Source organism: Cyanistes caeruleus, chromosome 28 (genome assembly GCF_971803275.1).
Source record: "Cyanistes caeruleus chromosome 28, bCyaCae1.hap1.1, whole genome shotgun sequence".
Classification (NCBI taxonomy): domain Eukaryota; kingdom Metazoa; phylum Chordata; class Aves; order Passeriformes; family Paridae; genus Cyanistes; species Cyanistes caeruleus.
Window position 1 is genome coordinate 493,819 of NC_141728.1, and position 15,551 is coordinate 509,369.

General features: G+C 52.2%; 1 protein-coding gene across 1 annotated transcript in view; it reads right to left on the bottom strand.

Annotated features, from left to right (window-relative positions):
• Window positions 1–12,343, bottom strand: part of LOC111944770 (uncharacterized) — a 56,552-nt gene extending 44,209 nt beyond the window's left edge. Inside the window, exons 1-7 of the mRNA XM_086864857.1 lie at window positions 12,117–12,343; window positions 8,912–8,978; window positions 5,499–7,612; window positions 4,571–4,621; window positions 4,061–4,127; window positions 2,488–2,589; window positions 692–747 (exon numbers count right to left, since the gene is read on the bottom strand). Of these exons, the coding sequence (XP_086720983.1) occupies window positions 692–747; window positions 2,488–2,589; window positions 4,061–4,127; window positions 4,571–4,621; window positions 5,499–7,612; window positions 8,912–8,978; window positions 12,117–12,338 (2,679 nt within the window). The 5' untranslated portion in view covers window positions 12,339–12,343. The remainder of the gene's footprint in view (window positions 1–691; window positions 748–2,487; window positions 2,590–4,060; window positions 4,128–4,570; window positions 4,622–5,498; window positions 7,613–8,911; window positions 8,979–12,116) is intronic.
• Between the last annotated feature and the right edge of the window lie 3,208 nt (window positions 12,344–15,551).

A 15,551-nucleotide genomic window follows, 5' to 3' on the forward strand; every position in this document is an offset into this window, starting at 1 on the left:
TCACTCCCAGTTCATCCCAGTTCATCCCAGTTTGATCCCAGTTTGATCCAAATCCCCTCCCAGTTCATCCCAGTTCATCCCAGTTTGATGCCAGTTCCCTCCCAGTCCCTCCCAGTTCATCCCAGTTTGATCCCAGTTTGATCCCAGTTCGATCCCAGTTCATCCCAGTTTGATCCAAATCCCCTCCCAGTTCATCCCAGTCCATCCCAGTTTGACTCCAGTCCATCCCAGTCCATCCCAGTCCCTCCCAGTATAAACCAGTAACCCCCAATCCCATTTTAACCCATCCCAGTCCATCCCAGTCCCTCCCAGTCCATCCCAGTTCCCTCCCAGTTTGACTCCAGTTCCTCCCAGTCCATCCCAGTCCATCCGAATCCCCTCCCAGTTTATCCCAGTTCATCCCAGTAACAGCCAAACCTCATACCAGTATAAACCAGTAACCCCAAATCCCCTCCCAGTTCATCCCAGTCCCTCCCAGTCCCTCCCAGTCCCTCCCAGTCCATCCCAGTCCATCCCAGTTCCCTCCCAGTTCCATCCCAGTCCCTCCCAGTTCGACTCCAGTCCCTCCCAGTCCCTCCCAGTTTATCCCAGTCCATCCCAGTCCCTCCCAGTCCCTCCCAGTCCCTCCCAGTTTATCCCAGTTCCTCCCAGTCCATCCCAGTTTATCCCAGTTTATCCCAGTTTATCCCACCTCTCCTCCCGAGCCGTTCCAGTTTCCGAGCCTCGATTTTGTCGCAGCGCCGGAGCCTGAGGGGGGGGGGGAGGGGAGGGGAGGGGGAGTCAGGGGCTCCCAGAATTCCCAAAAATTCCCAAAAATTCCCAAAATTCCCAAAAAAATTCCCCAAAAAATTCCCCAAAAATCCCTAAAAGTTCCCAAAAAATTCCAAAAGAAATCCCTAAAAATCCCCAAAAAATTCCCCCAAAAATTCCCAACAATTCCCAACAATTCCCAAAAAAATCTCGAAAAAAAATCCCCAAAAATTCCCCCAAAAAATTCCCCAAAAAAATTCCCAAAAAATTCCCAACAATTCCAAAAAAATTCCCCAAAAAACTCTCAAAAAATCCCCCCAAAATTGAAAAAAGTTTCAAAAAAATCCCAAAAAATTCCCCCAAAAATTCCCCCAGAAATTCCCAAAATATCGCCAAAAAATTCCAAAAAAATTCCCAAAAAATTCCCAAAAAATTCCCAAAAATCCCCAAAAAATTCCCCAAAAAATTCCCAAAAATTCCCCAAAAAATTCCCAACAATTCCCAACAATTCCCAAAAAAATCTCGAAAAAAAATCCCCAAAAATTCCCAAAAAATTCCCTAAAAATTCCCAAAAATTCCCAAAAAATTCCCTAAAAATTCCCAAAAATTCCCCAAAAAAATTCCCAAAAAATCCCCAAAAAATTCCCAAAAAATTCCCAAAAAATCCCCCCAAAAATTCCCAAAAATTCCCCAAAAATCCCTAAAAATTCCCAAAAAATTCCCAAAAAATTCCCAAAAAATTCCCCAAAAATTCCCTAAAAATTCCTAAAAAATTCCCCAAAAATTGCCCAAAAATTCCCCAAAAATCCCTAAAAATTCCCTAAAAATTCCCAAAAATTCCCAAAAAATCCCCCAAAAATTCCAAAAAAATTCCCAAAAAATTCTCAAAAAATCCCCCAAAATTCCCAAAAAATTCCCTAAAAATTCCCAAAAAATTCCCCAAAAAATTCCCAAAATATCGCCAAAAAATCCCCAAAAATCCCCAAAAATCCTCCCTAAAAATTTCCCAAAAATTCCCCAAAAAATTCCCAACAATTCCCAAAAAAATCTCCAAAAAAATTCCAAAAAAATTCCCCAAAAAAATTCCCAAAAATTCCCCCAAAATCCCTAAAAGTTCCCAAAAAATTCTAAAAAAAATCCCCAAAAAATCCCCAAAAAAATTCCCAAAAAAATTCCCCAAAAAATTCCCAAAAATTCCCCCAAAAAATTCCCAAAAATTCCCCCAAAAAATTCCCAACAATTCCCAACAATTCCCAAAAAAATCTCGAAAAAAAATCCCAAAAAATCCCTAAAAATTCCCTAAAAATTCCCCAAAAAATTCCCCAAAAAATTCACAAAAAATTCCCCAAAAATTCCCAAAATTCCCAAAAAATTCCCAAAAAATTCCCCCCAAAATTCCCAAAAACTCCCCAATATCCCCCAATAGCCCCCCGATATCGCGATAAATCCCCCCGATATCGCGATATCTCCCCGATATCTCCCCGATATCGCGATATCTCCCCGATATCCCCACGATATCGCGAAAAAACCCCCCGATATCGCGATATCTCCCCGATATCGCGCCATATCGCGACAGGACTCACACGCAGCACTGCTTCTTGGTGTTGGGCCCGCCGAACTTGGGCTTGTCGCGGCAGTTGGGGCAGTGGCCGCAGTCCTGGGCGCGCCGGCAGCCGCGGCAGCGCCGGCACCGCGACCCCCGCGAGCCCCCCCGGGAACCCCCCCGGGACCCCCCGCGGCGGGGGCGGGGCGGGGGAGGGGGAGGGGGTGGGGGTGGGGGAGGGGGAGGGGGTGGGGGGGTGGGGGAGGGGCTGGGGCGGGGCCGTTTGGGGTCGGAGGCTGCGGGGAGGGGAGAGAAGAAATGGGGGTTGAATTTTGGGAGGGGGTTTGGGGGGGATTGGGGGATTTTAGGGGGATTTGGGGGATTTTGGGGAATTTTGGGGAATTTTTGGGGAAATTTTGGGGGATTTTGGGGGGATTTGGGGGGTTTGGAGGGGATTTTGGGGAGATTTTGGGGGGATTTTGGGGGATTTTTAGGAATTTTGGGGGATTTTGGGGGATTTTGAGTTGATTTTGGGGGGATTTGAGTTGATTTTGGGGGATTTTGGGGAGTTTTGGGGGGATTTTGGGGTGATTTTGGGGATTTTTGGGGAATTTTTGGGAATTTTAGGACATTTTGGGGGGATTTGGGGGGGATTTGGGGAATTTTGGGGAATTTTGGGGAGATTTTGGGGAATTTTGGGGGATTTTGGGGGGATTTGGGGGGAATTTTGGGGGATTTTGAGTTGATTTTGGGGGATTTTGGGGTGATTTTTTGGGATTTTGGGGAATTTTGGGGGGATTTGGGGGGGATTTGGGGAATTTTTGGGAATTTTGGGGAATTTTGAGTTGATTTGGGGGGATTTTGGGGGGATTTGGGGTGATTTTGGGGGATTTTGGGCAATTTTGAGTTGATTTTGGGGGAATTTGGGGAATTTTGGGGGATTTTGGGGGATTTTGGGAGGATTTGGGGGGATTTTGGGGGGATTTGGGGGATTTTTAGGAATTTTGGGGGATTTTAAGGGATTTTTGGGGATTTTTGGGGAATTTTGGGGGGATTTGGGGAATTTTGGGGAGATTTTGGGGAATTTTTGGGGAATTTTTGGGAATTTTGGGGGATTTTGGGGGACTTTGGGGAGATTTTGGGGAGATTTTGGGGAATTTTTGGGGAATTTTTGGGAATTTTGGGGGATTTTGGGGGGATTTGGGGGGGATTTGGGGAATTTTGGGGGATTTTGGGGAGATTTTGGGGGGATTTCGGAGAATTTTGGGGGATTTTGAGTTGATTTTGGGGTGATTTTTTGGGATTTTGGGGAATTTTGGGGAATTTTGAGTTGATTTGGGGGGATTTTGGGGGATTTCGGGGAATTTTGGGGGGATTTGGGGAATTTTGGGGGGATTTGGGGGGGATTTGGGGGGATTTTTGAGGATTTTTGGAGGATTTTGGGGGATTTTGGACAATTATGGGGTGATTTGGGGTGATTTTGGGGTGATTTTGGGGGATTTTGGACAATTTTGGGCTGATTTGGGGGGGATTTTGGGGGATTTTGGGCTGATTTGGGGTGATTTTGGGGGATTTTTGGGCTGATTTGGGGGGATTTTGGGGTGATTTGGGGTGATTTTGGGGGATTTTGGGGGATTTCGGACAATTTTGGGCTGATTTTGGGGGATTTTGGGGTGATTTTGGGGGATTTTGGGGTGATTTGGGGTGATTTTGGGGTGATTTGGGGGGATTTTGGGGTGATTTTGGGGCAGATTTTGGGGGTCTCACCTTCCGGGGGCGTGGCCGGCTCGGGGGGCGGGGCTCTCCTGCAGACGTGTTTGATCCTGGGGGACCCCTGGCAATTTTGGGGGGATCCAAAAATGTCTCAAAACCCCCCAAAAAATCCCAAAAAAAATCCCAAAAAATCCCAAAAAATCCCCAAATAAATCACCCAAAATCCACACCCCAAAATTCCCAAAATTCCCCCCAAAATTCCCCAAATTCCCTTCAAAATTCATCAAATTTCCACCAAAATTCCCCAAATTTGCCCAAAATTCCCCAAATTTTCCCCAAAATTCGTCAAATTTCCACCAAAATTCCCCAAATTCCCCCAAAATTCACCAAATTTCCACCAAAATTCCCCAAATTTCCACCAAAATTTGACTCAAATTCCCCAAATTTGCCCCAAATTTGCCCCAAATTCCCCACATTTTCCCCAAAATCATCAAATTTGCCCCAAATTCCCCAAATTTGCCCAAAATTTGCCCAAAATTCCCCAAATTTTCCCCAATTTCTCACCTGGGGCTCTCCAGTTTCCTCCGGGGGCTCCTCAGGTTCTTCTGACCCCACCTGGAAAGACCCAAAAATCCCCAAATTCGCCCAAAATTCCTCAAATTTCCACCCCCAAACCCCCAAATTTGGATAAAATTTCCCCAAATCCCGGGGAAAGTGGCAAAATTCCCACAAAAAAACCCAAAATTCCCATGGAATTCCCAGAAAATTCCCCAAAATTCCAACAAAATCCCAAAAATCCCCAAAAAATTCCCAAAAATTCCAAAAAAATTCCCCCCAAAACTCCCAAAAATTCAAAAAAACTCCCAAAAATTCCAGAAAATCCTCCCAAAATTTCTTAAATTCCCACAAAATCCCCACAAATTCCCAAAATTCTCCCCCAATTCCCCAAAATTCTCAAGAAACCCCAAAAATTCCCAAAAAATTCCCCAAAATTCCCATAAAATTCCCACAAAACCCCGAAAATTCCCAAAAAATTCCAAAAAATTCCAAAAAATCCTCCCCAAATTTCCAAAAAATCCCCCCAAATTCCCAAAAATTCCCATAAAATCCCCAAAATTCCCAAAAAATTCCCAAAATTCTCCCGCAATTCCCCAAAATTCCCACAAAATTCCCAAAAAATCCCCCCTAAAATCCCCAAAATTCCCCAAAATCCCCCAGAATTCCCGAAAAATTCCCCAAAAACTCCCAAAAATTCCAAAAAAATCCTCCCAAATTCCCCAAATTCTCCCCCAATTCCCACAAAATTCCCTCAAAACCCCCCCTAAAATCCCCAAAACGCCCCAAAATCCCCCAGAATTCCCCAAAATCCCCCAAAATCCCCCCAAATTCCCCAAAATCCCCCAAATTCCCCCCAATTTTCCCGGAATTTTCCCGAAATTCCCGATTTTTCCCGGATTTTTCCGGAACTTTCCGGGCATTTCCCCTCCCCCACCCTCTGCCTGCGGTCGATTCTCCCCAGCTGCAGCCGGGCCCGGCTCAGGAGGTCGAAGACACGCCCCGTGACGTCATCAAAGCCCGCCGTGACGTCACTTCCTGCCGCCGGGACGTCGCTTCCTCCCGCCGCCGCCTCGCCCCGCTCCCCGCCCGCACTTCCGGTTCCCCCGGCGTCATTTCCGGTGGCAGTGACGTCACTTCCTGCCGCCGCCACCGCACTTCCGGCGCCGAGCCGGAAGTGGGCGGGGAGAGCCAGGTGGTTCAGACCGGAAGTGGGCGGGGCCTGCACCGGAAATGGGAGGGCGGGGCTTCCGGCGGGCAGCGAGCTCAGCGATTGGTAGATGCGGAGGTGGGCGGGGCCGGGGGTGAAGAGGGGGGCGCGGAGGAGGAGGGGGCGTGGCCGGAAGTGGGCGGGGCCCGGCGGGGTCACCCCGGGGTCAGCCAAGGTCACCTGGAGCAGCCTCAGGGTCACCCGGGGGTCACCCAAAGGGGCGGGGCCGCCCGGGGGGGCGGGGCCAAGTCCGGTGACGTCGCCGCACGGCCCCGCCTCCTTTCCGGCGGCCCTGATGACGTCACCGCCGTCGATGACGTCACAGACCCCGTTGACGGCGTCGCCGCGGCCCCCGGTGACGTCACGGGCGGATTCGGTGACGTCATAGGCAGGCTTCATGACGTCACAGGCAGGCTTGATGACGTCACAGGCAGGCTTGATGACGTCACAAGCCAGTCCGACATCACTGGAGGGCTCGATGATGTCACGGGAAGGCGTGGTGACGTCACAGCTGGTGTTGATGATGTCACTGGCGGTGTTGATGACGTCACAGGTGGTGTTGATGACGTCACAGGCCGGTCCGACGTCAGGGGAGGGCTCGATGACGTCACGGGAAAGTTTGATGACGTCACGGGAGGGCTGGATGATGTCACGGGCCGACTCGATGACGTCACAGGGAGGTTTGATGACGTCACGGGAGGGCTGGATGACGTCACAGGGAGGTTTGATGACGTCACGGGAGGGCTCGATGACGTCGCAGGGAGGTTTGATGACGTCACAAGAAGGTCCGATGACGTCACGGGCGGGCTCGGTGACATCGCAGGAAGCCTCGATGACGTCACAGGGCGATTTGATGACGTCACAGGATGGCCCGATGACGTCACAGGGCGATTTGATGACGTCACAGCAGGGCCCGATGACGTCACAGGGCGATTTGACCACACGGGAGGAGGCCTCGATGACGTCACGGGGCGATTTGATGACGTCACGGGGCGGCTCGATGACGTCACCGGTCAAATCTACGACGCCGACGTCCGGCCCCGCCCCCCGCGGCGCCCCGGTGACGTCACGCTTGGCGGCGATGACGTCACAGGCGCGCCCCAGCACGACGCGGGCCGGCTTGAGCAGCTCCCCGCCCACCCGGGCGACGTCCCCGCCCACCCTGATGACGTCAGCGCCCGCCCTGATGACGTCACGGCCGGCCCAGCGGAAGGTGGGCGCCCGCAGGATGGCGCGGCGGGGGGAGGGGACAGTGGGCGTGGCCTCGGGTGGGGTGGGCGTGGCTTCAGAATGGGTGGGCGTGGCCTCGGATGGGGTGGGCGTGGCCTCAGAGGGGGCGGGTGTGGTCTGAGGGGCGGTGGGCGTGGTCTGAGGGGCGGTGGGCGTGGTCTGAGGGGCGGTGGGCGTGGTCTGAGGGGCGGTGGGCGTGGTCTGAGGGGCGGTGGGCGTGGCACCGGGAGCACTGGGCGGGGTCTGGGGGTCGCTGGGAGCGGTGGGCGTGGCCTCGCTGCCCCCCGGGGGGTCCCCGGGGGTCCCCAAACCCTCCTGGGCTTCCCTGGGGGTCACTTCCGGTGTGGGCGTGTCCGAGAAGCGGCGGGGGGGCCTGATTGGCCGAGCCGAGCGGGCGCTGACCAATGGCATCACGAACTGACGCGAGCCCCGCCCGCCGGCCCCGCCCCCCCGGCGCGAGGCCACGCCCCCTCGGCCGCGCCCCCTGGTCCAAACCCCGCCCCGGAAGCGGAGGGGGCGGAGCTTCAGCCGAGGGGGGCGGGGCGAGGGGGAGGAGGCCACGCCCCCCGCGCGGGGGGGGGAGGGGGCGGAGCCGGGGGGGAGCCGGGAACCTGTGGGGGGAGGGGAGAGAAGGGGTCAGGAGGGGAATTTGGGGGGGATTTGGGGGAAATTTGGGGGATTTTGGGAAAATTTGGGGGAAATTCGGGGAATTTGGGGGAATTTTGGGAGGATTTGGGGGAATTTGGGGAAAATTTGGGAGGATTTGGGGGAATTTTGAGAAAATTTTGGGGATTTTGGGAAAATTTGGAGGAATTTTGGGGAATTTGGGGGAATTTTGGGGAATTTTGGGAAAATTTTGGGGATTTTGGGAAAATTTGGGGGAAATTCGGGGAATTTTGGGGAATTTTGGGAGGATTTGGGGAAAATTTGGGGGAAATTCGGGGAATTTGGGAGAATTTTGGGGGATTTTGGGAAAATTTGGAAAAATTTGGGAGGATTTGGGGGAATTTTGGGAGATTTTTGGGGGATTTTGGGGAATTTGGGGAAATTTTGGGAAAATTGGGGGATTTTGGGGGGATTTTGGGGGATTTGGGGGAATTCTGGGGAAATTTGGGAATTTGGGAGGAATTGGGGGGGATTTTGGGGAATTTTGGGGAATTTTAAGTTGATTTTGGGGGATTTTAGGGAATTTGGGGGGGTTTGGGGGGATTTCAGTGAAATTTTGGGGGGTTTTGTTGGAAATTTGGGAATTTGGGGGGAATTTGGGGGAATTTTGGGAAATTTAGGGGAATTGGGGGAAATTCGGGGAATTTCGGGGAATTTTGGGAGGATTTGGGGGAATTTTGGGAGATTTTGAGGGATTTTGGGTAATTCTGGGGAATTTTGGGAAAATTTGGGAGGATTTAGGGGAATTTTGGGGGATTTTGGGGAATTTTGGGGGATTTGGGAGGAATTTTGGGCGATTTTGGGGAATTTTGGGGAATTTTGAGTTGATTTTGGGGGATTTTAGGGAATTTGGGGGGATTTGGGGGAATTTCGGGAAAATTTGGGAGAATTTGGAGGAATTTTGGCGGATTTGGGGAAATTTTGGGGGATTTTAGGGAATTTGGGTGAATTTTGAGGGATTTTGGGAAACTTGGGGGGATTTGAGAGAATTTTGGGGGTTTTTAGGCAATTTTGGGGGAATTTTGGGGGATTTTAGTGGATTTTGGGTGATTTTGGGGTGATTTTGGGTGATTTTGGGGTGATTTTGGGTGATTTTGGGGTGATTTGAGGTGATTTTGGGTGATTTTGGGGTGATTTTGGGGGGATTTTGGGGGATTTTGGGGTGATTTTGGGTGATTTTGGTTGATTTGAGGTGATTTTGGGGTGTTTTTGGGGTGATTTTGGGGGATTTTGGGGTCACTGACCTCTGCGGGAGCGCCGTGGGGGGAGGGGCATCTCCAGCTCCTCGGGGAGGAACCCCCGAAACTCCTCCTGTGGGGGAGGGGAGGAGTCAGAAATGGCCACGCCCACAAAGCCACACCCCCTTTCTGTGGCCACGCCCCCTTTCCCCTCACTCTAAATTTCCAAATTTGCCCAAAAACCCCAAATTTCTGCCCCAAAACCCCCCTCAAAACCCCTCTAAAATCTCCCAAATCAACCCCAAAATCTCTTAAATCTCCCCCAAAATTCACTCAGGAGACCCCAAATCCACTCAGGACCCCAAAAATCCCCCCCAAAATCCCCCTCAGGACCCTCAAAATTCATCGAAATCCCCCCAGAACCCCCCGAAATCCACTCAGAAGCCCCAAAAAATCAACCCCAAAGCTTCTCAGGACCCCAAAAATCCTTCCCAAATCCCCCTCAGGACCCCAAAAATCCCCTAAGAACCCCAAAAATCCCCTCAGGACCGCCCCAAATCCCTTCAGGAACCCCCAAATCCCCTCGAATTCCCCCAAAAATCCCCTCAGAACCCCCAAAATCCCCTCAAATTCCCCCAAAAATCCCCTCAGAATCCCTGAAACCTCCTCAAAATCCCCAAAATCCCCTCACAAACCCCTCAAATCCCCCCCAAATCCCCTCAGAACCCCCAAAATCCCCTCAAGATTCCTCAGAATCCCCAAAATCCCCTCAAATTCCCCAAAATCCCCCCTCAGGACCCCAAAAATCCCCTCAGGACCCCCCCAAATCCCCTCAGGAACCCCCAAATCCCTTCAGGACCCCCCAAATCCCCTCAGAATCCCCGAAACCTCCTCAAAATCCCCAAAATCCCCTCACAAACCCCTCAAATTCCCCCAAAACCCCCTCAGGACCCCCCCAAAATCGCCTCAAGATCCCTCAGAACCCCCAAAATCCCCTCAAATTCCCCAAAATCCCCCCTCAGGATCCCAAAAATCCCCTCAGGACCCCAAAAATCCCCTCAGGAACCCCCAAATCCCTTCAGGACTCCCCAAATCCCCTCAAATTCCCCCAAAAATCCCCTCAGAACCCCCCAAATCCACTCAAATTCCCCCAAATCCCCCCTCAGGACCCCAAAAATCGCCTCAGGACCGCCCCAAATCCCCTCAGGAACCCCCAAATCCCCCCAGGACCCCCCAAATCCCCTCAAATTCCCCCAAAATCCCCTCAGGAACCCCTCAAATTCCCCCAAATCCCCCTCAGAATCCCCCAAATCCCCTCAGGACCCCCAAAATCCCCTCAAGATCCCTCAGAATCCCCAAAATCCCCTCACAGAACCCCTCAAATTCCCCCAAATCCCCCTCAGAATCCCCCCAAATCATCTCAGGACCCCCCAAACTCCTTCAGAACCCCCTCAAATCTCTCTCAGGACCCCCCAAATGCCCTCAGAACCCCCAAAACACCCTCAAGAGCCCCAAAATCCCCTCAGAACCCCCCTCAGGACCCCTCAAATCCCCTCAAATTCCACCAAATCCCCTCAGAAAAGACAAATTCCCCCCCCCCAGGACCTCCCAAATCCCCTCAAATTCCCCCAAATCCCCTCAAATTCCCCCTCAAATTCCCCCAAATTCCCCAAAACCCCCTCAGAAAAGACAAATCCCCCCTTAGAACCTCCCAAATCCCCCCAGGACCCCCCAAATCCCCTCAAATTCCCCAAAATCCCCTCATGGAACCCCTCAAATTCCCCCAAATCCCCCTCAGAATCCCCCAAATCCCCTCAGGACCCCCAAAATCCCCTCACAGAACCCCTCAAATTCCCCCAAAATCCCCTCAGGACCCCCCCAAATCATCTCAGGACACCCCAAACTCCTTCAGAACCCCCTCAAATCCCTCTCAGGACCCCCCAAATGCCCTCAGAACCCCCAAAACACCCTCAAGACCCCCAAAATCCCCTCAGAACCCCCCTCAGGACCCCTCAAATCCCCTCAAATTCCCCAAAACCCCCTCAGGAACCCCTCAAATTCCCCCTCAGGGCCCCTCAAATTCCCCCAAATCCCCTCAGAAAAGACAAATCCCCCCTTAGAACCTCCCAAATCCCCCCAGGACCCCCCAAATCCCCTCAAATTCCCCAAAATCCCCTCAGGAACCCCTCAAATTCCCCCAAATCCACCTCAGAATCTCCCAAATCCCCTCAGGACCCCCAAAATCCCCTCAAGATCCCTCAGAATCCCCAAAATCCCCTCACAGAACCCCTCAAATTCCCCAAATCCCCTCAGAACCCCCCAAAACCCCTCAGGACCCCCAAAATCCCCTCAGGACCCCCCTCAGGACCCCTCAAATTCCCCCAGACCCTCTCAGATCTTCCAAACCCCCCCTCAAGGCTCCCCAAATCCCCTCAGAATCCCCAAAATCATTTCAATATCCTTCAGAACCCCCTAAATCCCCTCAAGACCCCGCTCAGGACCCCCAAAACCCCCTCAGGAACCCCTCAAATCCCCTCAGAAAATCCCAAATCCCCTCAGGACCCCCCCAAATCCACTCAGAACCCCTCAAATCCCCTCAGGACCCCCTCAAATCCCCTCAGAACCCCTCAAATCCCCTCAGAACCCCTCAAATCCCCTCAGGACCCCCTCAAATCCCCTCAGAACCCCTCAAATCCCTCCTCAGAACCCCCAAAACCCCCTCAGAACCTCCCAAATCCCCTCAAATCCCCCTCAGGACCCCTCAAATTCCCCAAAACCCCCTCAGAATCCCCCAAATCCCCTCAGGACCCCCAAAATCCCCTCAGGACCCCCAAATCCTCTCAGAACCCCCCAAACCCCCCTCAGAACCCCCAAACCCCCTCAAATTCCCCCAAATCCCCTCAGAAAACCCAAATCCTTCCTCAGAACCTCCCAAATCCCCTCAAATCCCACTCAGGACCCCCCAAATCCCCTCAAATTCCCCGAAATCCCCTCAGGAGCCCCCAAACCCCCTCAGAACCCCTCAAATCCCCTCAAATCCCCTCAGGACCCCCCAAATCCCCCTCAGGACCCCCCAAACCCACTCAAATTCCCCGAAATCCCCTCAGGACCCCCCAAACCCCCTCAGAACCCCTCAAACCCCCTCAAATCCCCCTCAGAACCCCCCAAACCCCCTCAAATTCCCCGAAATCCCCTCAGGACCCCTCAGGCCTCCTCCTCCCCCCTCCCCCGCTCCCCCCTCAGCGTTTTCCCGCCGCCGCTCCCCCCTCACCGGCAGGGCGGGCCTTTGGCGCTCCCCGAGCAGCGCCCGCAGGCGCCGGAGGCCGCGGCCGATGGCCACGAGCGCCCGGAGCGCTGGATCGGGCCGGGAAGGACCCGGCGGGCCCCGCAGCGGGGTCCGAGCGCGGGGAGAACCGGGCGGAACCCGAGGCCACGGCGGGGGCCGGGCGGGGAAGCGGCCGCGGGCGGCGGCGGCGGCGGGGCCCGCCGCCATCTTGGGCCGGGGGCGGGGCCTAGGGCGGAGCCAATGGGAGAAGGGCGAAGGATTGAGGGAGCCAATGGCAGCGAGGAGGGGGCGGGGTTAAAAATGAGCGCGGCCAATCGCAATGAGGAAAGGGCGGGGCTACGGAGGCGGGAGACGGCGGGAGGAGGGGGCGGGGATGCGGTGAACCGGAACCAATCGGAATTCGAGGAGGGCGTGGTCAGAGGGAACCGGGGCCAATCGGAGGGCGAGGTGGGCGGGATAAATAAGAGGGCGGGGCTACTGTGAACCGGAGCCAATTAAAAACGGGGTGAGAGGAGCGGAACCAATCAGAGCGGAAGGGGGCGGGGGTTAATAAGAGCGGTGACCAATCAGAGCGGGTGAGGGGCGGGGTAAACAAGGGGGCGGGGCTAAAATGAACCGGATCCAATGGCAGAAGGGCTGAGGGGGTACAAGAACCAATCAGAACGCGCAGAGGGCGGGGTTTAAAACGGGGGCGTGGCTAAACCCGAATCAACCAATCAGAGCGCGGTTAACTGAGAAGGGGCGTGGCTAAGGAGGGCGTGGCAGTTTTTGTGGGCGTGGTTACCACTGAGTGGGCGTGGCTTGGGTGGGGGAGGGGCCCCAAATCCCCCCCTTAAAGGACCCCAAAAATTTGGGGATCCCCAAACCCCCGGGACCTCCCAAAAATCCCAACCCGGGGGGTCCTGGACCCTTTTTGGGTCAATTTGGGGAGGATTTCGGAAAATTTTGGGGGTTCCAGATCATTTTTGGGTCAATTTTGAGGGATTTTGGGGTTCCCAGACGCTTTTGGGGTCAATTTTGGGAAGATTTTGGAAAAATTTTGGATTTCCAGATCATTTTTGGGTGAATTTTGGGTCAATTTTGGGAGGATTTTGGTGAATTTTGGGGTTCCAAATCCTTTTTGGGTCAATTTTGGAAGGATTTTGGATAAATTTTGGGATTTCAGATATTTTTGGGTGAATTTTGGGGTTTCGGATCATTTTTGGGTCAATTTTGGGGCATTTTGGGGGTCCCGGACCCTTTTTGGATGAATTTTGGGGGGATTTTGAATAAATTTTGGGGTTCCAGCTCATTTTTGGGTCAATTTTGGGGTCCCAAATCTATTTTGGGTCAATTTTGGGAGGATTCCGATGAATTTTGGGATTCCAAATCATTTTTGGGTAAATTTTGGGAAGATTTCGGAAAATTTTGGGGTTCCAAATCATTTTTTAGTGAATTTTGGGGTTCCAAATCATTTTTGGGTCATTTTTGGGTGAATTTTGGGGGATTTGTGGGGTCCCAGATCCTTTTCAGGTGAATTTTGGACGAATTTTGGGAGATTTTGGATAAATTTTGGGTGAATTTTGGAGTTCCAGCCCCTTCTTGGTGAATTTTGGGGGGATTTGGGGGGATTTGGGGAACTTTGGATGAATTTTGGGTTCCCAGCTCCTTTTTGGGTGAATTTCGGGTGAATTTCGGGGATTTTGGGTGGTTTGGGGAGGATTTTGAGGGATTTTGGGGGATTTTGGGCGAATTTTGGGGGAATTTTGTGGGAATTTGGGGAATTTTGGGGGACTTTGGGTGAATTTTGGGGGATTTTGGGAGAATTTGGGGGGGAATTTGGGAGAATTTGGGGGATTTTGGGTGAATTTGGGTGAATTTTGGGTGATTTTGGGGTGATTTTGGGTGATTTTTGGGTGATTTTTGGGCGATTTTGGGTGATTTTGTGCAATTTTGGGCGATTTTGGGGCGATTTTGGGTGATTTTGGTGTGATTTTGGGTGATTTTGTGCAATTTTGGGTGATTTTGGGTGATTTTGGGTGATTTTGGGTGAATTTTGCGTGACTTTTGTGGGATTTTGGGGTGATTTTGTGCAATTTTGGGCGATTTTGGGGTGATTTTGTGCAATTTTGGGTGATTTTGGGTGATTTTGGGTGAATTTTGGGCGATTTTGGGGCGATTTTGGGTGAATTTCAGAACTCCCAGCCCCTCCCCCACCCATTCCCAGCTGGCCCCGCCCCTCCCCCGCATTCCCCAAATTCCCAAATCCGGGATCCTCCAATGGCAGCGAGGGGTGGGGGAGGGGCAGGGAGGGGGGGAGGGGTCTCAGGCCCCGCCCCTCCCCCCCAAAAAGGCTCGCGGGGCCCCTCCCCCCCCCAAAAATCCCCGCGGGAGCCGCAGAGGGGATGGGGGAGGGGCTCGGCTGGGTGAGTGGGGGAGGGGAGGGGGATTTGGGGTAAAATTGGGGGATTTTGGGATAAATTTGGGGGAAATTTGGGGGGAATTTGGGGGAATTTGGGGGAAATTTGGAAGAAATTGGGGAGAATTTGGGGAATTTTGGGGGAATTCGGGGGGAATTTGGGGAATTTGAGAAATTTTGGGCAGAATTTGGGGACAATTTGGGAGAATTTGGGGAATTTTGGGGAATTTTGGGAGAATTTGGGGACACTTTTGGGGGAATTTGGGGAATTTTGGGGAATTTTGGGGAATTTTGGGGAGAATTTGGGGAGAATTTGGGAGAAATTGGGAGAATTTGGGGAATTTGGGGGAATTTTGGGGGAAATTTGGGGGATTTTGGGGAGGATTTGAGAGAATTTGGAGGGAATTGGGGAGAATTTGGTAGAAATTGGGAGAATTTGGGGAGTTGGGGAAATTTTGGGCAGAATTTGGGGGTAATTTGGGAGAATTTGGGGAATTTTGGGGAATTTTGGGGGAAATTTGGGGAGAATTGGGGAGAATTTGGGAGAAATTGGGAGAATTTGGGGAATTTTGGGGAAATTTGGGGAGAATTTGGGTGGTCCTGGGGGAAATTTGGGGAATTTTGGGGAGATTTGGGGGATTTTAGGGAGAATTTGGGAGGAATTCGGGCATTTCGGGGGAATTTGGGTCAATTTGGGAGGATTTGGGGGGCCCTGGAGAGAATTTGGGGGATTTTAGGGAGAATTTGGGGGAAATCTGGGAAATTTGGGAGAAATTTGGGAGGAATTTGGGGAGAATTTGGGGAATTTGGGCGGAATTTGAGAAAATCTGGGAATTTCGGGGGATTTTGGGGGGAATTTGGGAAAAAACCGTGGAATTTAGGGGGAATTTTGGAGGCATTTGGGGAAAATTTGGGGATTTGGGGGGTCCTGGAGGAAATTTGGGGGAAATTTGGAAGAAATTGGGGCGAATTTGGAGAATTTTGGGGGATTTAGGGTGAAATTGGGAGAAATTGGGGAGAAT